Source organism: Sprattus sprattus (assembly GCF_963457725.1).
Source record: "Sprattus sprattus genome assembly, chromosome: 1".
Classification (NCBI taxonomy): Eukaryota; Metazoa; Chordata; class Actinopteri; order Clupeiformes; family Clupeidae; genus Sprattus; species Sprattus sprattus.
Window position 1 is genome coordinate 68208582 of NC_137920.1, and position 25264 is coordinate 68233845.

General features: G+C 39.5%; 2 protein-coding genes across 2 annotated transcripts; one reads left to right on the forward strand and one right to left on the reverse strand.

The window, feature by feature from the left end:
• Positions 1–1775: 1775 nt before the first annotated feature.
• Positions 1776–6526, forward strand: drd2b (dopamine receptor D2b; the record flags this gene model as incomplete). The annotated part of the gene is made up of 7 exons (XM_080851888.1): positions 1776–2048; positions 3575–3684; positions 4473–4609; positions 4757–4941; positions 5607–5693; positions 5859–6198; positions 6330–6526. The coding sequence occupies 7 exons, from the start codon at positions 1776–1778 to the stop codon at positions 6524–6526; spliced, it is 1329 nt and encodes a 442-aa protein (XP_080708014.1).
• Positions 6527–19488: 12962 nt separating this feature from the next.
• LOC308371265 (zona pellucida-like domain-containing protein 1) lies at positions 19489–22702 on the reverse strand (the record flags this gene model as incomplete). The annotated part of the gene is made up of 10 exons (XM_080846111.1): positions 19489–19643; positions 19742–19774; positions 19908–20016; positions 20917–21088; positions 21294–21377; positions 21528–21625; positions 21719–21791; positions 21900–22087; positions 22298–22524; positions 22606–22702. 10 exons carry the CDS (start codon positions 22700–22702, stop codon positions 19489–19491), a joined length of 1236 nt encoding a protein of 411 aa, XP_080702237.1.
• Between the last annotated feature and the right edge of the window lie 2562 nt (positions 22703–25264).

The window sequence follows — 25264 nt, forward strand, 5'->3', positions numbered from 1 at the left end:
TTTCAGTCACTACAGACTTTGTGCTGTTTGGTCCTGATTATTGTGTATGCCTTGACACGCAAAGGTCATTGAATAAGTAGACCCCTTGAAAGTATTGTATGCACCAGTACAAATGCACCAGTACAAATGTATGGCTCCAAGGTCTTCATATCTTACCTTACCATTACTACATCATAGTTAATTTGTTATTTGAAACTAAAACGCCTATATTCCAGATTGGAAATTACCTATTCTAAGAGATCAACCACCTTCAGGAAAGAAGTCACAGAGGACAGAATGTGCCTTCATTAAGGCTAACTGAAGTGCCACAGACTATTGACTGCTCCATGAATTCTGCTGGAAATTGCTACCTGGCAGGGGTTGAACCTATTTTCCGCTAGTAATTTGCTGTAAGGCTTTTTAAACCATTATTTCCCAAGGGGGTGGGAAGGGGTATCCCAAGGAATACAAATCCACCTTACATCACATTAAGATCACACGTCTTCAGGAATTTATATTCTCACATGAACAGAGTTTTACTCATCTTTATGACCACGCATTTAGTGCCCACTCAAATTTATTTCAGAATTTGAGACCAACCCTTTGACTTTCTACTTCTTTGTGTTTCAACAAATGGCTGAACGAAGACAGGGCTTATGTATACTTGTATGTATTTTGCATCAAAAATGTAATGCGGTGGGTGGGTGTTGGCGACAGGTGTTGGTAACGGCGTCTAAAATTACAATTTGGGATTAAAAACGTGCACACAGATCGCACACATGCGCAAGCAGGGGCTGACATGGTGGATTACAGCAGCTGTCTGTCATAATCAACACATAAGTCAGAGTGAGTCAAGCATATTCTCCAAATCTAACACGTCCATTCTAGTGTTGGGGTGAAAAGAACATCTAAATGCAGGGCAATGCCTTCTATGTCAGCGTGATTGTTTCCAATCACTTAGGGTTTATCCGCCAGAAAATATGTCCGGGAGTCTGTCCGAGGTCCTGTTAAAGGCCCATACAGATACTCATTACTCATTAGTAAGTGTTAAGTGTTGGTTTTTATCCCTTTGCTGGTGGCTTACCTTGTGTAACCTCATGTCCTACGTCACCTTATCTGGCCTTAAGATGAGAAGCTCTTAACATCACTTGCAGCCCTACAAAATGCCACGTAAAGGTTACCACGAAAAAAGAACAGACGCTCTGGCCTGCCCTATAACGTCTCTATTGTCTAATGTTTCCAATAACATCTCACAAAAGAAATGGTGATATTGCAGTATCTGGGCACCTACTGAGTCATTTTTTGAATGTCACAATGATAGCAGATCATTGTGAATTTGTTGGAATCGTAGAGGTGATTTTTTTTCTCACACCTTTAACTTTCAGGTCTCATCTCATAGCTGAGGCATTGGGGAAATCATTCTTAGAACAATGCTGGTCAATAGAGAAACAGACATGTCTTCCTCACAAACAGATCAATTTAAATGCTCGATGCACATTTTTGAAATTCAGGAAATTACTTGGCCAAATTTAGTTCAATTTAGGTGTACGATGGCCAGTTGATCATAGAGGATGTTGTGCTAATGAAAGCATCTGATCCACATTCAGTCAATGCAATATCAAGCCATGCTGCCTTTGATTCTCTCTATTCATAAATAAATCCCATTTTGATGGAACTACCAGTCTCTTAAAGCTTAAAGCTATTTATACCATAGGTAATATAGCTCGTCTGCTACACTTCCTCTCATCTAATGTTGCTTATTTCCCCTTTTCATGTTTTCTTTCAGGTTACAGCTCATGGATTTCCTCACAGAGTATGCCTACAACGATACTTACTATGAGAATGGGACATTCAACAGCACGGACGGGGAGCTTAAGCATCCCTACAATTACTATGCGATGTTTCTCACGCTGCTCATCTTTGTCATTGGCTTTGGCAATGTGCTGGTGTGTATGGCTGTCTCCAAAGAAAAAGCCCTACAGACCACCACCAATTACTTGATAGTGAGTCTGGCCGTGGCCGATCTTCTGGTGGCCACATTGGTTATGCCCTGGGTGGTCTATCTGGAGGTAAGCTTTTTCAGCAAGTTATTACAAAGCTGCCGCTCCATCAGTTCCCTTGCAGCTGTAAAATAAAATATATATATATGTTCTATTATATATATATATTAATAGAACAACTGACTGGCTCTTTTAGATTATGTTATGTACATCGTTAACTGAGCTTGTACCGTTAAGATGTCGTTTTAAGGTGATTTATTGCATGGTGCGTCATTAAATAGAAATACTGATGTAATATAGCTCAGTGTGACAGACTAAATCATTGTGATCATCTTGAAGGGGCAGGATGCATGTTTATAAAACTGCCAGATAGGAAATACTTGTAGGAAAAAAACTGATTAAAATCTAAATTGTCATCCAGTGTTTGTGACAGTTTCATAAGACCCTGGAATTATCCAAATAGCATGTTGTAAGCCTTTAAATGAAATTGGCTGTACACTGACACTAGCTATGATTACATTGTAAATTCTAGGCAACAGATTAAATTAGTTACCACTTTGCTTGTGGTTCAAATAAATGCAAGATCCCTCGAGCAGGAATTATGATGTCTGCCCTATGCCACGCGCCTGTTGTAACCACAGGAGGCACATACGGTACATGTTGTGTTGGCTTGTCAGTAATTCATAATATTGCATGCTAGCGTCAGGTGAAAAAACATATTAGCTTGCCAGTCTCCAGGTATCAGTGTGATCGAAAGCTCAGCATAAAAGTAGAATTTATGAAAACAATTTTTCTGTCACGGGTGTGCAAATGACAAGATTTGTCATTAAACTGTCTCTCCACATTTTTCATACTGTTAAAGGGCCAGCTTCACAAATTTGTATGTGGAACACCTTTCCGCCCCAGTGTGATACACTTCCCATATATTTTACAAATGCTGGAACAAGCATGACCTGCTAGGCTGCTACACTTTCATAGGGCATCTTCATGTTCTTCAGATGTATTGTACATAGTAAAAATTTCGACACATCTCCCTATTTACAATCTATACATTGTTACTCTTATGCCTGTATTGATTGTTTGGCCTACGACTCTGTACAAGCAAGCTGTGTTGTGCAACTCCACTACTCTTGTTCACCAGGGGCTGTTAAGCATTGTTTTTCTCTTCGGTACCTAGTGTAGTCTCACATGCCCAACGTTTACCATATAAATATGTATTTTCCAGAATCATCATATATGTGTTGAGTCATCACATAGCAATGCACTGCACAAGAACAGGTGTAAATGTCCCCAAGGTGAATTGGGATGAATATGTGATTTGACCATTTAACTACATTTTCAGGTGGTCAGGATTAAATTGGGCCACATATCAGCAAGTGTGCAAATATAGGTGTGTTCTCTATTAGTGTCTAACATTATGCGATGGACATACACCTTTTGACCACTGGGCCCTAACAGACAGTAGGGTCTCATCTGATATTTTATAGAGTGCTTAGAGTATACATTGTGCTTTAGTTTAAAACTCCTTAAGAGTACGAGTCCTGTTTTGGCATTAAACCTTGTCTCTTACGGTTTTGTGTTTTTTCATGTTATAGGTGGTGGGAGAATGGCGGTTCAGTAAAGTCCACTGTGACATCTTTGTCACTCTGGATGTCATGATGTGTACTGCCAGCATCCTTAATCTCTGTGCTATCAGCATTGACAGGTAATCCTCTCAAGTACAGCACATGTATCATGTGGTCTTAGGGTGCTTTCACACTAGAGGTTTTGGTATGGACTAAGGTCTTCTTGAGCTTATAATTTGGTTCGTTTCATTAATGTGAAAGCTGTTTTCCAAACATGGGTGTGCACCAGGGGACTGTACTCAAGTCCTCCAGAAAATGGGGGTCTGGGTTCACCTGCCAGTGCGGTTCGTATTTGGTGTGAAAACTGTCAGATCTAAAACCAGGAAGCAAACACTATTTATCCAAATTCTCCAACAATAAATGCTTACAGTCTTACAAATGGTGACAAGCTATGTGGCAATTCAAGCTTGAGGGTATGCATGTATGCTTTGCAAGCAAAGCTGTAAATTCATGTTGTATTGCCACCTGTGTGTGTGTGTGTGACCCCGGGGCTGAGCAAAACCAGCTTAGATAGACAGTGGAACATTAGTGGAGAATGTGATCCTTTAAATGACTAATTTGAGCAGTGCAGGATCTATGATGGTCTGGATATGAACTCATGACATGCAATAATGTGTTATTGATAATCCCTTAATCACCATTTACTAATCAAAAAAGTGTCACCCACTGAACTGATTACAGTGCAGAATAAATCAGTTATTGATGCACATGGCCTTCTAATCATCAATTTAAACACCTTGCTTCAAAGACTCGGTGTAAATTATATGAGCAAAACAGTGTGAAAGTTAATCAGTTTTTCACAGTTTATCCCTATTTTTAGTCGTGCTTTGCTTAAAGTCACTGAATGCATTTGATGTTACACTTTCAGGTACACAGCCGTTGCCATGCCAATGTTGTATAATTCAAAGTACAGCTCCAGAAGACGAGTCACGGTGATGATCTCAGTGGTTTGGGTTCTGTCTTTCGCCATATCCTGCCCCCTACTGTTTGGACTGAATAATACAGGTATTTGACACAAGGAACCTCACAGAACATGGGTCTCCTCAGGTTGAATAAAAAGGGTTCAGTTTTAACACATGTTCAGCTATCTATCTAAATCATTGGCTCTCTCGGCATAAATGGGAGTTGTACAGCTGTTATGTTGTCTTGCAGCAACTCGGGATGCGGCCGTGTGTGAGTTGGCGAACCCGTCGTTTGTGGTCTACTCCTCGATCATGTCCTTCTACGTCCCCTTCATCATCACGCTGCTGGTGTACGTGCAGATCTATGTGGTCCTCCACAAACGCCAGAAACGTGTCAACACCAAGCGTGGCGGTCAGCCTCACTCCACCCCCAAGGTGAGGCAATGCCCTTCTCAAGCGCTGTATGGTGAGAGTGTCATCCAAGAGGGGAGCAGCTGCTGTAATGTGTGGATTCACGGTTGGATTAACGCAGTGATAGTATCACTTCGTCTAGGGTGACAGTAGTTCCCACAAACACAGCAAACTGTTCATTTATGTACCTTGTCCTTTTTGAATGAATCTCATATTGCTGACAACAGCAGGCACACAATGTGCTGAATACTATTATTATGTCCATTATTTTAAGACGATGCCACTGTTTGGTACAGTTGCTGAGCTTTTAAACGGGTATTGTGTGGTCTGTGTCTTATGGTACCTGCACAAAAATAGCATTAATGATTAGTTTAGCCTAACCTTTGACCTATGCCTATATTGATTTCTGTAGCATACAGACATAATTGCCATGATAAATCGATAGGTTCAGTTGTCTGCCTCACTTTTTGCCTGTTTGAAATCAGGTGTAGTTTCTCCAATATTTTCTAGATAAAACCTTCTAAGATTACTCAAGGTAACACTATCTCTTATACATATATTACTAGTTTGTTGGCTGGCAGACCTGTTTCTACCTTGAATCAGACATTAAGTATTTGAATGCCTCTCCTTTGTTGGTATATTTCAACTAAGACTCAAAGATGTGAATTGTTTTGTCTTTTGTAATTCAGGATAAGTGCACCCGTCCAGAGGATGTGAAACTATGCACTGTAATTGTGAAGACCAATGGAAGCATCCCCAGCAAAAACAAGAAAGGTGTATGTACTTGTGCCTTCATTTACCCTATCCCCCTCAATGTTTTTGTTTACATAAGTCTCATGACATTCTATTTATTTTTTGCATTCTGAAAGGATCTTTTTACCGTCTGTAAATGTTCTCACCTAATCATTTCCTTGTGGAAATTCTTGTTCCTGTAATTGCAGCTCCTCCTGAAGGATGTGGCTCTTCACGGCAGTGAGCTAGAGATGGATCTAATGACAAGCACCTCTCCTCCGGAGAAGAGGAAAATGATTTCTCCAGAAACAGGTCAGCAGCTGTCTCCCCCGAACGCTGACGTCCCCTCTCAGGCTGAAAGACCGGTCAACGGGGAGGAGAAGAATGGACACTTCAAAGAGGGCCACTCTCCAATAGCTGGTAAAGCTTTAGAGACCCAGGCCTTGTCCAATGGCAAAACCCGCACCGCAGTGACCAAGGCACAGTGCAAGAAAAAGTTGTCACAGCACAAAGAGAAAAAGGCCACTCAAATGTTGGCCATTGTTCTGGGTAAGTGGGATTTAGCTTTTTGCCACATTGTCAGTAGACATAAGTGCCTCACTGCAGGTATTGCTGTTTTGGCTCTAAGATATAGACGTAGACTCAGTTTGGTAATATCACTTCTTCGATGTCTTCTTCAGGTGTATTCATCATATGCTGGCTTCCATTCTTCATCACTCACATTCTGAACGCCCTCTGCTCAAGCTGCATCGTCCCACTGGAAATGTACAATGCCTTTACATGGCTGGGGTATGTGAACAGCGCTATCAACCCCATCATATACACCACCTTCAACGTCGAATTCAGAAAAGCTTTCATTAAGATACTACATTGCTGATAAAAACAGTTTACGCATAGGACTGGGAATCAACATGGAGTGAAGAAAACAACTGTCCATGAAAACACTAAAATGTGAAGGTCACAGCACCTCAGGATTTATCCGCTAGGCAAGTTTATGTTCTCATAGACTCATTACACACCGGCACTTTGCTGTCACCTCAGTTGAATGTACTATACAAGCAGGCCTTTATGAGTTCTCCCATTGAGTTGTAAAAAACCTCCATAAAAAAAACAAAAAAACAGACAAGTTCCAGTGATGATGAATGGACTGATGAATTTAGCCAGTGGCCATTTTTAGAACAGGGCTTTTTCTCGTTGGAACCATGGGGGAGATCACAAGGATCCATAAGTGGGACAGCATATCCTTTTTCTGTGGCAATGTAGATGTTACGATGTTAATGCAGGAACAGCCCTGATGTAAATTGTGCAACACACAGAGAATTCAGTATTAAATTATGTGTTAAATTATTGGTGTGACAGACTATGTACATATAAGACAAAGAGCTTTGTGTATAGTGAAATTAGGGCCAAAAGAGATGTATGAGTTTATTGGAGAATGTGACTTGAATGCTACATTGACATTATCCATATTTTGAAAGCTGATCCTAAACGAGTCAAACGTATATTTTAGAAATTAAGGCCCAAAATCAAATAATGGCTTTCTAAATGGGGATCCTTGGGGGTTACAAATGAAAGTGTGTACATTTCCAGTGTATTTAATCCCTTTTCCATATGTAGATGTCCTTTGTTTTGTGTGTACAGCATTTAATTTAGCATAGAACAAAGCTATCTATTCTGAGGTGGTTGGGTTGGCGCTGAGTTAAATGGATATAAGTGTAATGTGAAAAAGCTCACGCACAAGTGTCCCTTGTGGCATAGAACAGAACTGTACTGCACAGCTTTTTAGTGCTGGAGTCAGGAGTGAATGCCCAGCATTTTGTGATGATTTGCCAAAGGTTTGGAATCATAAGTTCACACAATTTTTAAACCAGTTGTGTTGCAGATCAACCCTCATACACAATACAGAAAAAAATTATCTATTGCACCCTACTTGGGGTGGCAGCAACAAAGAAAACTGCATTAAGAAATAATATTAATTATATGCTTATTTCATTTAATAAATGTAATACCGTCCACATTTTTATTATCCATTCTCTAAAAACGTGGTGTGCCAAAAATATTTCGAATATCTTTTCCTAAAATGCTAGAATACTTGATGACTTGGAGATATTGTTTTCAACCATTAATGAAAGATATATAAACAAACAAATGAATGTTATACGTGACACCAAGCGAATGAAAAACCATGAGCCAAGAGGCACGCACAGGCGTCAGAGTGTGCAAGAATGTTTTGATGATTGTCTCTGTCGGTGAAACCTGAAAAAAAAACTAGTCAAATACTTCTAGTTGTTTTCTATAAAAATAAACTATAATTAACTCACTGTAAGCAATGCTTTTTTAAAGTATCATGTCAAAATACTTATATAAGATTGGACAGCCGTTGATTCAATTTGTGTGATGGGCTTTTTGTGAATAATTGGTTGGACAGCCCATGTACTACCTGACAATAATGCTGAACTGTAGAAAAGCCTGTTTTGTTGTAAAACGATTTGTTCAGGTCTCCTCTTTTCAGTTACTGAGCTTCAAAGATAACCTACTTTGGTGGTATGACATTAATCCAAATCATAATGTGCAATAATTTTATTCATTTTTCTAATTATTATTGTTTTGTCAACCACACAATGTAGGCAGTAATGGGATATTGTACAAGTGTATATGTGTTAATTTGAGTGGTCTTGGTTGGGTGAATTTTAGAATTATCAGTGGATCCTTATATACTGGTTTGTATTTTCACATTCAAGGGTATTCAGAAAGCCATTGTTTCATTTTTGGATTTAAAACCAAACACAACCAAACGCAAGCATGGACAAAAACAAACATGCATGTTACATGTGTACTTTACATGAAATCCTGGCCAATGTTAGGTTTTTCACAGCTGGGTAGTAAAACAAATATTGATATTTTACAGAAGCTACGTAAACTGAATCTGAAATGACAAGTTAACATCTTGACCATTTCACTATCATGTGTAATATATTTTTTTTGTTGTTGTACAATTGTCATTTGTAAATAAAACACATGTTGAAGTGTAATTTGTAAAGATACTGGACATGTTGGCAAGGGATGGCATGACAAACATTCAACCTAAGATCGTAGAAAAGCTGTGCTTCAAATTGCAATAACTGTTAACTGTCAACCATTACATTTAATTTCTTAACAAGATCATTTTTGCTGGATTTCTCTCTGTTATTTGGCTGTGCCGTGTGTTTTTTGTCGTGTTGTATACAATACTAGCTGTGGTGTAGAGTGAGTGTTCAATGACTTGTCGTCTTTGGATCCCCCATGCAGGTAGAGACTGATGATCATAATAGACATTTGCAACTTGCAAATCTCTTTAAGTACAATAACTAGCTAAATAAAGATGGTATTGAACTAACCATACAAGTTGGTCCTGCTAAACACAGTGTCATTTTTAATAGCCACAACAATTGAACATTATTGGATTATAACATCAAAGGACACAATTCAGAGGTATTTGGAGATTAAACATTTATATTTCATTTTAAATTGCCTAGTGACCGTCAATGATAACTGCTGGCCTCTTGCTATGCATCAGAGCATGTGCACACATTTCTCACTGATTTCTAATAACGGATGAAAATCAATTTACGGTGGCAAAAGCAGCAATATACCAGCCATTTCTTTGGTGTCTTTGGTGCCTAATGGAACATGTTAATGTTATTTTAACAGTGTTTTTTAATGAAATATATTAAACTGGTTCTCTTTTGTTGTACCTCTCCCTCAGTGATTTAGACATATGGACAGTATATGTGCAGACATAGGAGGTGCAATGAAGGATTGTATGAGCAACACAATCTACCATCTAGGGTATTGCCAGCATTGCAGGGAACCACAACAAATCAAAATAACTGTTATGAAATATCATTGGACTGTTAAATGATGTTGTAAAGACAAGCACATTGTAACATGGTCCATACGCTTTGATAAGGCTGGGAAGAGATATAGCCTCACACCATCTTAACTGTATCTTCAACATATTTCATATCATTGATATCATATTATTAAAATTGTGGCATCAATATCACAGGTTGTACACATTTTGAAATGTTATACATACAAATGTATGACACTATATTTTACGACTAATTCTCTACATGGAGTTTGTGTTCGAGTCAGACAATAATAAGACCAAATAGCTATACCATTATGTAAATGCATTATGCAGAAGGAATCAGATAACGCATTAGTAGAAGAAGAAGAAGAAGAAGAAGAAGAAGAAGAAGAAGAAGGATGATGAGGAGGAAGATGCACTCAGTGCCCTCCTCAGCAGGGCCAAGTGTTTACAAAAAGATCAATAAGTGAACATGCCCAGAATATAAATGTCTAAATGCAATTCAGTAAATACTATCATACTATCATAGAATAAGGAGTTAATTTAAGTTTTGTCATTGTGTAAATTGCCCCACAGAATAAAAATTACAATTTTTTGGGAAAATAAAATATCATCTGCAGATGTATTCAAATATTGGACATGCATACTGCACCGAATATAGCTTTGGACATGCATACTGCACCAAATATAGCTTTGGTCATGCATACTGCACCGAATATAGCTTTGGACATGCATACTGCACCGAATATAGCTTTGGACATGCATACTGCACCTAATATAGCTTTGGACATGCATACTGCACCGAATATAGCTTTGGACATGCATACTGCACCGAATATAGCTTTGTAATCACTACAGATGCCATATGGAATAAGCACTCTTATCACTATGTTCTATTTGTGTGGTATAATATTTTCCTCATAGCATGACACCACAACAATATTATTCAAACTAAATAAATTTAAGGTAGTGATTAATGTTTTACATTTTGAATATTCTTTAGTTCCTCCTTAACTGAAAGATGACCATGTAGTGAGTTAGACAATATGTACGTAGGCAAGTGATTGCTTTACTCTTGCATCTTTTGTCACCCTCTAACCTGAGATTCAAACCACAGCAAATGCAATAAACTACAAACATTTAACTTCAATTAACACCCTCACACATCGCTAACTGTGGTGACAAATGGCATTATAATTGGATATGGCCTGATTAACACAACTTACAAACAGTGATTGGTATTGAGTGGTGGAGAGCCAAGGCCCTGCCTGCAGAGGTAGAATTTGTTTTGTCCGTAATCCCATTATAGCTCCTGATGGAGGAGGGAGAGTCGGGTTTAAGGGAGAGATGACCTTTAGAGATTGGCATGGTTTCACTTGTTTTTTCCCCCACATTCAATTCATGGATGAAAAAAAGAGTGATGGAAAGGTAAGGATGATGTTTACCACACTGCACCAATTCTGAAATGACAGCCTGGTTACCACGATATTTCATTTTGAGTGTTGCTTCTCTAATCTACCATTTTCTTCTCTATTTTGCTGCCAACAGTTCTTAACAGACATTCTTTCCAAACCACATCATTATTTCATTTCCACAACAAAGTCTTCGTATGCAACATTCTAGAATGTACGGAATGTGCAACATTCTTGAATGGCATGGAAAAATCCTAATGGAGATTGTTGATGGTATAATCCTTGCTCCCTTGGTCTGTGTCCCGTTTGCTGCGGAATGATGATCTCCACAATTAAGATGCATGCCACTGTGTACAATTACACAAACAGATCCTCTCCAGAGGTCCCAGTAATCAAAGTAAGATACGTTTGTTTTCAGATACAGATTGTATTATTAGGAAGGATCCTATGTATAGGCAACGCTGTGAGGATGAGAACAAACCTGCAGTGAAAGGAGTTAAGAAACAGGATAAAAGGATTACATAAATAGCCTTTTATAATGTTTTGCCCTCCTTTCACAGATTATGAGAATTCGATTTTGCTTTCTTTCTTATCCTCTTGATTGAATCTCAAAAGAAATGTATAACGTCTATGCATAAATTACAAATGACAAATGAGCCCTAATGTAAGTACCCGCATGCATGCAAGTCCCTCAACAGAACCTCTCTCAAGAACTTGGCTTGATTTAACATTTCTACCATGTAAAATACACAGTGAGAAATCTTTCCTTTTTCGTGATGGTGGTTGCGCGCCGAGGGCTCGGTTGAGATTGCATCCATCTCAGTCTTCTGAGGGCGGTGATTTATCACTGTTGCAAACCTCCGCTCCCCACCCCCTCATTCTTATCCCAATCGCTTCACCATACTTTTTTGCAGCCCATCTGCGCAGCTAGGTGTGTGTGTGTGTGTGTGTGTGTGTGTGTGTGTGTGTGTGTGTGTGTGTGTGTGTGTTTGTGTGTGTGTGTGTGTGTGTGTGTGTGTTCGTGTGTGTGTGTTTGTGTGTGTGTGTGTGTGTGTGTGTGTGTGTGTGTGTGTGTGTGTGTGTGCGTGTGTGTGTGTGTGTGTGTGCGTTTGTGCATGTGTGTGTGCGTTCCCTTGGCCCGTCCTCGTAATGGATCTGCAGACTGACAGCACGAAGCGGCGGAGACTGCCAAGGAAGTATAATTAGTCATTCCCTATTGTGTTCCTCATTGCCCAGTACAGAGAGCAGAGGAGGGGTATTCCCCCGAGCTACAATTGAGAGGAATTAAAAAGACAGTGAGCAGAGACAGGCTAGGTTTTTATAGCCACTTACACTGTATGTCACTCAGTGATGAGCTCTAATCAGTGCTTACATTTGGCAATTCCAGACAGTTTTTTGCTACCTGCATTAGGTCATCCATTTGTAATGTGCAATTAACATTATCAGTGAAAATATGCAGAATACATTTTTGCAGAGCACAGTATTAGAAATGACCCCTTTAGGTATGTAGTCAGTTATTTTCAACCAAACAAAACAAAGTTTCATTTTTTTTAAATCCATGTGAAAAACTTCCACTGTAATTCTTATAAGCAAAACGCCAGACTAAGGTAGAGAGGCCCAAAAAGCATCACGCTGTAGAGTCAACCTTGGTACAGGAATAACTGCACAGAAATGCCTGCACTCCACCTATCTGAGGCTTTGATGAAATCTTTCTTAACCTTTCTAATAGACCATGTCAATGGTGAAAATATAAGAAATGTCAAACACAAATATTACTACGGCCACTATTGCCCATGTGTTTCATACTTTGTTCTAGTAAGATTTCATTTTTTATTTTCTGAATTTATGTATTTTACTATGTGACCCATTCCATCAACATAATGTGTCCAAACTACCAGTTGTATTTGAATAATCTTGGTATTTTATATTTATTTAAAGTAAAGTAATGCAATTATATTTGTCCACACTGTTCTGCATGCATTGTCTTCTAGTGTATTGTGCAAATGAGGTCAACTTAAAATAGCAGTGGTGGCTCTCTTGCTTCAGAGACCCTGTAATTACAGCACAAAATGCTAAGCTGCTGCACCAGTCCTAATGAACTCGAAAGCTCCTTACAGAAGCATTAAGGAGGAGGGACGTCAGATCTGTTTTAAATGCCTCGCTCTGTGGCTGTCAGTTGCCTCAGACAGGGAACCCCTGGCATGCAAATTATGTTATTTATCATGGCTTCACCTCCACTTGTTATTTATCATGGCTTTACCCCCACTTGCATGTTTGGTCCTATTTCTGTTTGTAATGGGGGTCTTCCCACTGGCTAGCATCACTGCATAATTTCAGCATAATTTAGCAGAGTCAATCAGCAGCACCACTCTGCATGCAAAGCCAATGTCACCAGAGGCTGGTTTCTGCGAGCTGCATTCCAGCACTCCTTTGCATTACTCCAGGACGCTAACCATGCGGAAATATCGTGAACAAAATACAATTATGTGTTTGTTCACATAATGAACTGAACCATGTTCATTATAAAACAGACACAAACGATCAATATGGCATTCCTGCTGTAGTTATTTTAACAGCATTTCAGTGTGGAATAACATAATAAGCCATATTTACAAAACTCCACATAAGACTGAATCTGCAGCGCTGTAATTTAAGTAATTCACAAAGATACCGTGGTGGTGATTACTGATATTGTCACCATGTTTCACATGCAATACGATGGACACAGATATGTGTATAAAATGATCAATACTCAGGGTTGCTGCCTTAATGTTAAGGGAATGGGACGTAAAATTGCATCAAACAGTGACATTAGTTTGCATGTACTTGAAGCCAGCTGACAGCTGAGGACACCCTGGCAGTTATCATTATTGGGCAAAGCAGTAGAGGGGGTTGATGAAGGGGTTGGTCTAGCAGGAAGGGGGATTCTCAACAGTATAATCAGCTGCAGGCCAAGGGCCCTGTTGTACGGTGTAGCCTCTTGTCTGCCATTGATGGGATGATAAAACACTAGTTTCAAGGTCCTAATGAAGAGTTTTCTAGGTGCACTTCACTGTACAGCTCCCACACTGTTATAGCCCATTTTAGCAAATTCCCCAATCAGGAGAGATGAGGTAAGTGGGAACTATAGCTGTAGAGAAAACACAGCTGACAAATTTCCACTCTCCTGAAATGCTTTCATCTGCTGAATTCTCCTCCGGATCTAACATCTGTTTGTGTAGTACTGAGCTTTACGAGTTGGAGAGAGAAAGCAGTCGTCACATCCCAGCCATGTTGAGTAGATGTTACAACAGGGTGCCCAGGGTCTTCTAAAACCCTGACTTGTCACACAACATTCCTGCCCCCTTACCAGACCATTTACCAACCAGCACCTGCTTGCTCGGAGATGTCAAGCGGTGATGTGTGGGACACCCTGAGATATGTGCAGTACAGCAGGGGTTTATCAATTCAGCCAGTCAGAACCCAGAATATAAACTACTATATAAAATATTTATTCTCCTCAATAATTTGCTCATGACCAGATGTGTCAGGTTATTGTGTGCTACGCCGTTTCTACAGATACGGCTCTTGCGTACCTCATCTCTCTTGACTGAAAAAGCACTAGAATTGGGTTTAGCAGTGTGAGAGCTGAAAAATTAAACTACGGGGGAAAACAACTTAGAAAAAACAAATGTCTGCGAAGGTTGACTTAAAATGTGCTGAGCCAGGTGGGGCCAAGCTATCTCACGGTGGGGCCATGGCCCCACTAAAAATAGCCTAAACTCGCCCCTGGTGGTGATCAAACTACTATATCAACTGCTCAGAATCAGAAATCAAATCTTAGGATCAAGTTATAATACCTTATAATACCTGTTAGAGTGAGTGAAATGCTCTAACATAAAAATTGCCTGGTAAGAAGAAATATCTTGTCAGACACAAAACAGCATACTGCCAATCAATGTCAACCAATGCTTAAATCAAGGCAGTATGCAGAGAACTTGTGGTCAATCCTCAAGAGGCGGGTGGACAAACAAAAAAAAACTATTTCTGACAAACTCCAAGCATTGATTATGCAAGAATAGGCCACCATCAGTCAGGATGTGGCCCAGAAGTTAATGACAGCATGCCAGGGCGGATTGCAGAGGTCTTGAAAAAGAAGGGTCAAAACTGCACATATTGACTTTTTGCATTAACTTCATGTAATTGCCAATAAAAGTCAGTGACACTTATTAAATATATTTAATTATACTTCAGCCTTCCATAGTAACATCTGACAAAAATATCTAAAGACACTGAAGCAGCAAACTTTGTGAAAATGCATATTTGTGTCATTCTCAAAACTTTTGGCCACGACTGTACATTTTCTTATTTTTTTTTAAATAAATAGACTGCACACGGTGTCACCTGCAGAATGTTGAGGAAACCTCTTTGCACCTGGAAAACAATTTAATCAGGACCCGAAAACTCTTTCATTAGGACCCCCAAACTCTTTCTTGAGGACCCCAAAACTCTCTCATTAGGACCCTAAAACTCTCTCATTATGACCCCAAGACTCTTTCGTTAGGACTCCAAGACAAGTACTCCATCATCCCACCTATGGCAGACGAGAGGCTACGAAACTCTTCACCCTATAACTCGGCCCTTGGCCTGCATCTTATTATTCTGTTGAATGCATCACCCTCGCTACAAAGAAGACATGGAGGCGAGAGTCCCGGATGACCTCCTTCATCCACGGGCCAGTTAATCATGACTGAAGAGAGTACCATGAGGACTTAATTACTGTAGAATCCTGTCGAGATCTTCAGAAATGGGAACATAAAAGAGAGATATCTCTGGGAAGATATTCTGAAATGATTTTGGAGTGGGCTCATTAGAAGACCAGCCTCTTCTCCTTTCCCACCAGTGACAAAGGAAGAAGACCTGTGTTGCTTTTGGCTGACTAGACACTTCAGAGCCACGTATCCTAAACTGCAGGGAAAAGGCTCTACTCGACCTGGTGTGTAAAAAAAGTTCTGCTTAGCAAATCACAACGCCTGCAAAGAGGCGGTTTGTTATCGTGCAGGTAGTGTTTCAGTTCCCCCCAGGCAGCAGTGGTCAGGTGTAAACCAACTTGGAGCACATAAGACATCATTATTTTACCACTATCAATCTAATAGACGGTCATGACCTCCTTCTACAATCTGGGTCCGTGGCCTACTGGTTAGAGTTTCAGGCTGGAAACTGTAGGGTGGCCGGTTCGATCCCCGACCAGTAGGAAAAATGAGGGCGGGGGAAGTGGTAGCCCACTTCTCTCCCATGCGCACATCCACGGCTGAAGTGCCCTTGAGCAAGGCACCTAACCCCGATCACTGCTCCCTGGGCGCCACCAAAGGCACCTCACTGCTCCGGGTTAGTGTTACTTCGCTTCACTGTGTGTGTGTCACTTCCCTGGATGGGTCAGATTTCAGAGTGTTTGTGTCTACACCACCTCTGCCATAGAGTCACTTTCACTTCACTTTCACTAAATAGTTTGGCTGTCATCCTTTCATACTGAGAATAGGCCAAAGGAAAATGCCCCACAAGGCAGCCATGGCAAATGTTCTCAGTGCTTAATTATATCACCAAACCAAGGTAAGTTTGACACATCATTTTGCAGACTAATGTTGGGGAATTTGGTTTGACTGTAACAAACATTGGCCTTGATGACCATGTTACCATTGACAAAGAAAATAGCTTGTCTTTCTGATGTGTATTTGGATTTGAGTGAAATTGATTCATGTAAAAAGTCAAAGTCATAACTATTGATTAAACTACAAACCTTAAAGCAATGCTACAATTTACCACTGGCAAAAATGTGCCTCTTTTTCAGTCATGTTTTTTTGAGCAGCTACTTTTGGTATCATTTTTAAATTAATTTGATGGAATATGGTTATATGAAGGACAGATAAACCCCCCCGTCTTTCCCTCTAGCTGTCCATGCTATGCACTACATAGCTCTGTGGTTCAGGTCAGAACCCCCCTGTGAAAATGGAAGAGGTTTCATGTTATCAAGCATTTATCAGTTCCAACTTGGCTGTTGGTGGTATTTGCAATTGTTCCGAGTGCTTTAAAGGGAGAGGGATTGGGAAATGACTGGAGAATCAGCAAAACACGTTTTGAGTAATTGTCTTTAGGTATCCATGATCCCATTAGAGCTACATTACCACAAATATTGCTTGGGAGCCTTTAGGACACCCTCAACCAAAACTCTTTTGGGAGAATCTAGCCCACAAGGGAAGGAATGCACCCCAATGGGATAAAGAAACCTTGTTTACCATAGTAAGCCTTTCATGTGAACATTGTTATAGCCAAACTTTTTATGTTTGTCAATATTTGTGAATATGTAATCAACAAGTGATTACGTTGACATTTTAACATGATGCAAAAGATACCAGATCTAAATCTGAAATTACCTGTATAAGCTATTTTGTGGGAAGACACAGTGGACTGTGGAATCCACAATAAATCAATGAATAGTCTATGTTTTATGACATATGTGAATATAGTTCCAAATATATTTGTGTTAGGGAGCAGACTTCACTGAGCTTCGGCTCAGTGTTCAAATGCAGGCTTTGACATGCAGTACATCACAAAGCCCATTGTTATTTGTTGATAAACATTTACATTAATAGATGCGATTTAATCAAGAGCATGGCCAATGTTTGTGTGAACAAAGAGGTTACCATGGAAACTGAGGTTTATTTTACTCCACATTCCATCATTTGTCAACAACATTTAAAGTTTGAGAATTTCTGTGTAGTCTGTTTACTTTACGCATGCAGGGTCAGTTTAGTGTATGTTAGAGGTCACAATCTAGAGAAAGATTTGATATAAAGTTCATCATTGTTTTATCCCTTTTCAAATGAACACCCTGGCAACTGAAAATAGACAAGTGTGGAAATTTCCATTCTCCTAGCGCTGGGCGGTTCCCCTGTACCCAGTCACCCCTCCTCCCACCCCTAATTTTGGTGCCCAGTACATTTACGCTGTACCCTTCTAGCATTCCTACCATTCACAAGTTTCTGGACAAGGGTTGCTTTGGAGAAGTAAAAGAAAACAAGAGAAATGGATGGGGCTCAAAGTCGCACCAATGTGCCATCGTATCTTGGCGTTTCCATCTTCAACACAATTTGCTGTTGCCTTCCTCTTGGAGTTGCTGCCATTGTCTTCTCATCTAGAGTAAGTTAATGCTATTAATTGTTCTGCATGAAGTCCAGTATGTTTTCATGTTGTGATTCCTGAACTCCTGAAATTCCTGTTTTCCTTCTCCATTAACCATGACTCAACTGTAGGTTCAAAATGCAAACGCCATGGGAGATGGGGCCAGAGCTCTGGAATCTGCAAGGACAGCCAAGAACCTGAACATCGCTGGAGTTGTCATTGGAATAATTGTGCTGATTATTGTGATTGTTTTTCACTTGATGTCATAAACTGAGGACCTTCAGACTGTGTGATGTTTCACTTGCTTCTGCTCTATGCGCCCCTGCTTCAAATGTAAACCTTTGTCCTTCTTTCTTGCCTCCTACAAAACTTTATAAGCAAATAAGAACCAGCTGCTCAGACCTCCATCTCTGGAATGTAAACAAGATCTGCAAGCAATTATGAGGGCGCAATTACGAATTTACTTTTAGCCAATGAAACCAAAAGCATTTTTTTGTACTTCAACAATATGTTACATTAACCATATAACTATGTAAAATAAAACATATATTCTCTGATTTTGTATAAGTTGTTGTCCTTGATTGTGGGAGTAGTATAATGATACACGTTTGGTAAAAGAGGTTGGGCCTAATGAGTTAACCTCACAGGCTGGAAAACATCAGATCGGATTTCACTGGAACATAGTCTGGAAGGCCTCAGTTGAGAAGAGTGTAAGGTCCCAGATATTCCCATGCACCAATCAGTGTGTTCAGGTGATGATGCATGCAAAATCTCAAAAAAGTAATACCGTGTTGAAGGAGTGTAGTATAAACGCTGATGGTTTAAAAAGCTTTTCTATTCACTTCTAAATGAATCCTAGACCACACCCATTTCTAAAGCCACTAACACAATAAAGTTAATTGGTCTAGAGATTTTTTTTTACAAACTAGCTAGCTGCAGGCCTGGTGAAAGCTGGTGGTACAATTGTTGTCTGTTTGATGTTCTAACATTCAGATAGCTGTAACATCCACAGCTGAGATATGTGGAAAATTATTACATGAAAATGCATTTTCAATTTCATACTCCATTTCACTGCATAAAAGGTGAAAGATGTTGGTTAGGTAAAATAACATGCTATTGTTACAATTGCTGTGGATATCTATGGTCCTTTAATATTGATTCATGACTTGATATTTTCTTATTGTAAGACTCACATTTTGCATCACAAAGCACATTATACAGGCTATGGGATAACTGTGAAATTGTACAATGTTCCCAAACTCAAAAACCATTTCATTGACAATGTACTGTCTAGTAGACCAATTCTGATTAGGCTTATGTGAAAAACTTGTTAAAAATGGCAGGAAGTCACTCCTCAATGCACTTACATCACAAAATTGCCCTAATTTATGTAAACTATTGTCTAACAAATGTGAATTAGTGAAAGGAACCAAGCCTGCCACCCATCCAAAACTTCTTCACCACAAACCAGGTTCCTAAGACAAGGAGTACAGTCGCTCCACAACCAAAAACCAGCCCAACAGCTAAGCCTGTGTCGCTCTCACTTCTCTCACCCTGCTGAGCACCAATACCTAAAGAGAACATAGTTTAAGAACCACAAGTCAGTCAGCAGCATTGTAAGATGGATGTTGATTTCCAAAATCATCTGTTAACAAGGAAACACACTCACCAGATTCTGGGGACGAGGCCTGATCAACATCATCTGCTTGAACAAGGAGGGGTTTCACATTAATATCAAAGGTCATTGAACTGCATCATGGCAACAGCAGTTTCATCACAAAAAGACTCCTTCTAAACCATATGCAGAAGATTTCTGTGTACTAATACAATTGTACCATTGTCCCTGGTGAAGATGGGCCCCACAGAGACTGTGCTAGACTCAGACGCCTGAGAACCAAAAGGCTCCTCAACTTCCCTCCTTTTTCTCATGTTCCCATTGCACGCCTGCAAAAGAATTTACCAACACACAGTTATTGTACTCTTTCTATGGTATCACTGTAATTCAGTGTGGTTCACTGTAGGTTCATCTGTTCGTCTAACATTGAGCAGTGGAAATACAGTGGTGACTGCAGTGGTGGTGACGGGTGCCAACACACATACACAGACATGAGTTGTGACACAGGGGGCACTAAGAAACTGTGTTATCCAAGGAAATCATGATCATTTAACTAGGAACAAAAATGGCTTTTACACATAACCTCATACTCACTGAAGACTTGTGATCCACCCATTACATCAGCTGCTTTGTAATATCAATACTATTCTACTTTATGTCAGACTGCTATAATTTCATCAGTGATGCAATTTACACACAACTTTGTGATTATTGTTTGTGCCTGAAATCGTAGAAACACCCAGGGTTGGGAAGGTTACTTTTGACACGTAATAGATTACAGATGACTAGTTACCCTATTCAAATGTAATGAGTAATGTAACCGTATTGATTACTTCATCAACGTAATATAACTCATTACATTTGATTACTTCTTAATTGGCAAACGAGAAATAAATTCAAACAAGAAAACCAATCAAAAACAACAAAATGTAAGCACATACTGCCAAATTAATGGACCCAGTCCAGAAGGCAAAGAGATGCAAAGCAATAGAATGAAGCTTTTTATTTACCGATTTTTTTTAAAACTGTTGCAGATTACAATTATATTTATTTTGTATTTTAATGATGTAACTCCGTTACATGTAACTGGCTATTCCCCAACCCTGGTAACAGCAACATGAAAACAGCTTCTCTTCACTGTGGTTTCTTATGCCCCATTTATGAGGCAAAACGATGGCAGCCACAATGTTCTTCATGAGCTAGGGGTATAAAGAGTGTAAGGAACTTACGTTCAGGAGCTCTTGGCACTTGGATGGCTCACAGAGTCGCACTATACAGTGAAGGTACAGGCTGGACTTCTGCAAGCTGTGGTGTTCCACAAAACGGAATGCATCGAAATAGAACCGTGAGAGAAGATCCCTCCCATTCAGCTCGACTGTGGTTCTTGAGTTTATGTTGCAACTGTGCAAAGCAATCGTGCAAAAGCGCATCACAATCAGTAATGTAAAAAAAAAGTTGAAAAAGATAAAAAGACATTGACTGTTCATTAATTAACTGATTTTCATTCTGATTATTACATAAATGCATTATTTGGTCATAAAAATACCTTTCAATGTCTTTGAAACAATTGATAATTGAAATAGATTTACACTAAAAGGAGTCTTACCCAATGAAAAAGTCATGCTGTTCACTTAGAGACACGTTGTAAGGTGAGGGCGTTGCGAAGCAGTGGTCAAGCAATACATGAAAGCTGATAAAAATGAAGGTATCATTTTGATTATACAGTATAAAGATCTCATTCTATAACAGTTTATAATGTTATACTCTTATGCATACCTAAGTAAAATAACAAGAACATAACATAGAGATTGTTGAAGATATCTGACAAGAAATTACGAACCTTCCGCTGAGGTTGGTGGCCTTGACTTCAACAAAGATCTTAGTGCGCAAAGCCAGCCCTGCCTCTGGAACTACCAGAGGATTATTATAATCAGAATCCTGAAAAAACAATATCATAACTCTGAAAATAAGGTTCTTAAAGTAAATATATATATTATATTAAGCTGCTGACAAATACAATCTTCAAATTACATTATAGACACTCATGCTGAGGGTGTTAATGAAGGTTCCATTATTCCCCTTGGTTGCCACAGAAACAGAGGACCTGAAGACAATTTAACACGTACAAAACACTTCCATTAAGATCTGTATGAAAGACAGAAAGATCTGTATGCGAAAATAGACACCAATTAAATTTGACTGTGAGACTCACGCCACTATTTGTGTGTTGTTGATGAAGTACTCCAGAGGATAGCGGCAGGAGAAGTGGTAGTACAGGTCAGTGGAGTAACTGATGACGCCCTCTGAGGTGCGGGGTGTGTCAATAAAGCCTGTGATGATCACTGACTGGATACTGGAGAATGAACTGAACACGCCAGACCCTGGGCTTTCATCCACAATCTGTCTTCAGAGACACACAGAGAAAGATGCCAATACAAAAACAAGCACATGTGAACACACACACACACACGGAGAAGCACTCCAAATTTCGTTGTATGCAAATACAATGACAATAAATGATTTTCTATTCTATTCTATTCTATTCTAATTGTTCTTAAAAAAGAAAAAGCTTTAAATTTGACAAAACCAACAGATCAAAACATGGAGGACCTGCAGGGATTTTCGGCAGGGGTTCTCCTGACTGTGATTGACTGGCAACTGAAACCGTACAACAGGTGGATCCACGCTGGAGTCCATGGTTCCGAGGCACAAGCTGTTATTGTACTGTCCATTCATAGCCAGTCCTGTGTAATTGAAGCCAGCCCACTGAGCTGTGCACTGATTCACCTCCAGCGTGATGATATTGGGCCCACAGTCCACGGTCAAGTCACTGTTGACTGCAGGTGGAGGGACAGGGTTAGTGGACAGGTGGACAGTGATAAAGATAGCTTTGAATATAGGAATACCCAAGAACTCACCAGGAATTCTGTTATAGACTGATGAGCAGTTATTCTCAATGGCTAATCCAGGATGCCAGACTAAAGCCAAAAAGGCTAGATGTCTCCAAATGATCATCCTTACAGTCTGAAAACCTGAGAGTGAGTGTGTGAAAGAATAAGATAGAGAGAAATAAAGTGAGATGTTATACAACACTGTCTAGACTAAAATGTTCCCTAACAAAATGAAAATCATATCAGTTTGACATTCAAAAAGCACTGTAAAGGTTAACATTGACTTACATTTGTAGGAGTCATGTACAAAAGATGCTAACAAGCTAAGTAAATACTGATACAAACCCACCTTCGCTGATGCTGAATGTCTGTCACTCTGTCTGTTGGGTGGTTTATATACACTGTGCAGAGGGTACACATTGCAGTGTTACATTTCATTGTGCTAGGTGAAGAATAGGATGTCCTGTGACAAGACATAAGCCTCGCCTCCAGATACATGGCCTTTAAAATAATGACCAGGATAAATCATATTACAGAACTTTTTTTTGCGTCATCTAATTACAGGATGACACAAAGTTGTGACAATACCGTCATGACTAATTTACCTGACAAAGTGTAACTTAATATTTAATCATTATATGCCTGTAACTCAAACTCAAGAACTTAACAAACTCGGTCATTTATTTTATTGTTTTTGTAAGTGGTGCTATCAATATTTCTGTGCTGTAATGGTTCTTTGGATAGAAATAAATGACAACCGTGAGGTAGTTATGAAACAGGACATTTATTTCGACTATGAATGATAATAGGGCTCCATGTCATAGAAGTAAAATCTCTTTCCATTTCCTCTACAGATGTCAGTCATGATCATGTATTATTTTTACTGAATGCTAGGATAGTTCTAGTCACAGTGTCCATTACTTCCATGCCTTACTGTCAATAACATGTTTTTGTTTATTTGTTTTTCCATTGTTTATTTCAATCAGTTATCTGAGTTGTGTTGTAACTTAGATGTAAGATAATACATTTACGTATGGTGTCTACTTAATTGAGAGGGTGTGCTAATGTATTGGATGAGGTATTGATGTCTGAATGTAACAAAAGTATGAAGCCATGTCTTTTAAACAATTGTCCTGTAAATCACAGGCGTGTAAAGGGCATGATCTTCTCTTGGGAGGGGAGTGTCTGGGACCCGTGAAATATGATAGAAAGAGAAGAAACATAAAATGTCTTTTGTGAGCTACCTCGAAAACAAACTTGCTATTACTGAGCCTGATAAGCATAATATTTCACTCTGTATATATACCTAGATAAAGGTCTGAGGGCTGGTACTTTACATAGCAGTGCAATAATAATTTCCCGGGACATATACATGCACCACCCTGATGTGTGACACACAACATAAATCAAAAAACAATCAAAAGAAATGTCCTGTTTGGTTCTCTCTTTAAATGTTGCTCTTCACAGTGTGCTTCAGAACTGTATGACCTGTTGCTGTCAAGCAAATGTTCTGAAATGTGTAAACTTTATAGGACTGGCACTCTGACAGTTTGAAATATGGATTCATTCCCACAGCATGGTCATTTCTAATTCCACAAAAGTTGAAATAGCCAAACTTGTTTGCTTTCATTAAGGAGAGCTTGTGTATTTTTCTGTGTGCGTAAATTGCAATGCATCACTACAGAAATCCATCGCACTGGAATACTTTGGACTTTGCTGCCATCAAGGGGACATAATAGAAATTACACTTATTTTTTTGGCTGAATGTTGTTTGTGTGGCTTGACAAGGGGAAAAAAGATTTGGTGATTTGGATTTGGAGGACTGGTATGCAAGGTTTCTTTAGTCACGGTAATTTAACTGTTGAATTGTGAGATTTTCCTTGATGAGGCCTAAATGCCTAAAACAAAAAAACATCAAACTATCAGAATCAGGTAGACAAGGCAAGACAGGACTTTAGTCGTACAGCTAAGTCGGCATTTCTGTCCTGCAAAAGAATTGTGTATGACAACTCTTTCTATTGTGAAAGACAAATAACTGCCCTGTACCACCATGTCTTTTATGCAGTAACATGCTCCTTCCTACACCAGTACTTCATGTACCACTTTTATGCAGTTACATGCTCCTTCATATACCACCTCTATGCAGTTACATGCTCCTTCATATACCAGTACTTAATATGCCACCTTTATGCAGTTACATGCTCCTTCATATACCAGTACCTTATAGTCCACCTTTATGCAGTTACATGCTCCTTCATATACCAGTACTTCATATAACACTTTTATGCAGTAACGTACTCCTTCCTACACCAGTACTTCATATACAACCTTTATGCAGTTACATGCACCTTCATATGCCATTACTTCATACATCAGGACCAGAATGTCATAAATCTTCCACCAGACCTTGTCCGTAACTTGCTATTCGATGTTCTCCTAACCATGGGCGCGTGCTTGCGTGCGTCTCCCAATTTTTTTTTTAACTATCCAACAAGGCTTCGCAAGCCTTTGACTTCCACGCCCACAGATGTCATGGGATAGTAGGCTTCTCTAAGGTCGTCTTTGAAACAAACCGTTGCTCCACCTATTATTCTGGCGGTGAATTGCTTTGCAACACACACAACCCTTGGAGAACCATAAATGAAAACTAGTCCATCGATATAACTGCATGGCCAGCCGCAGCCGC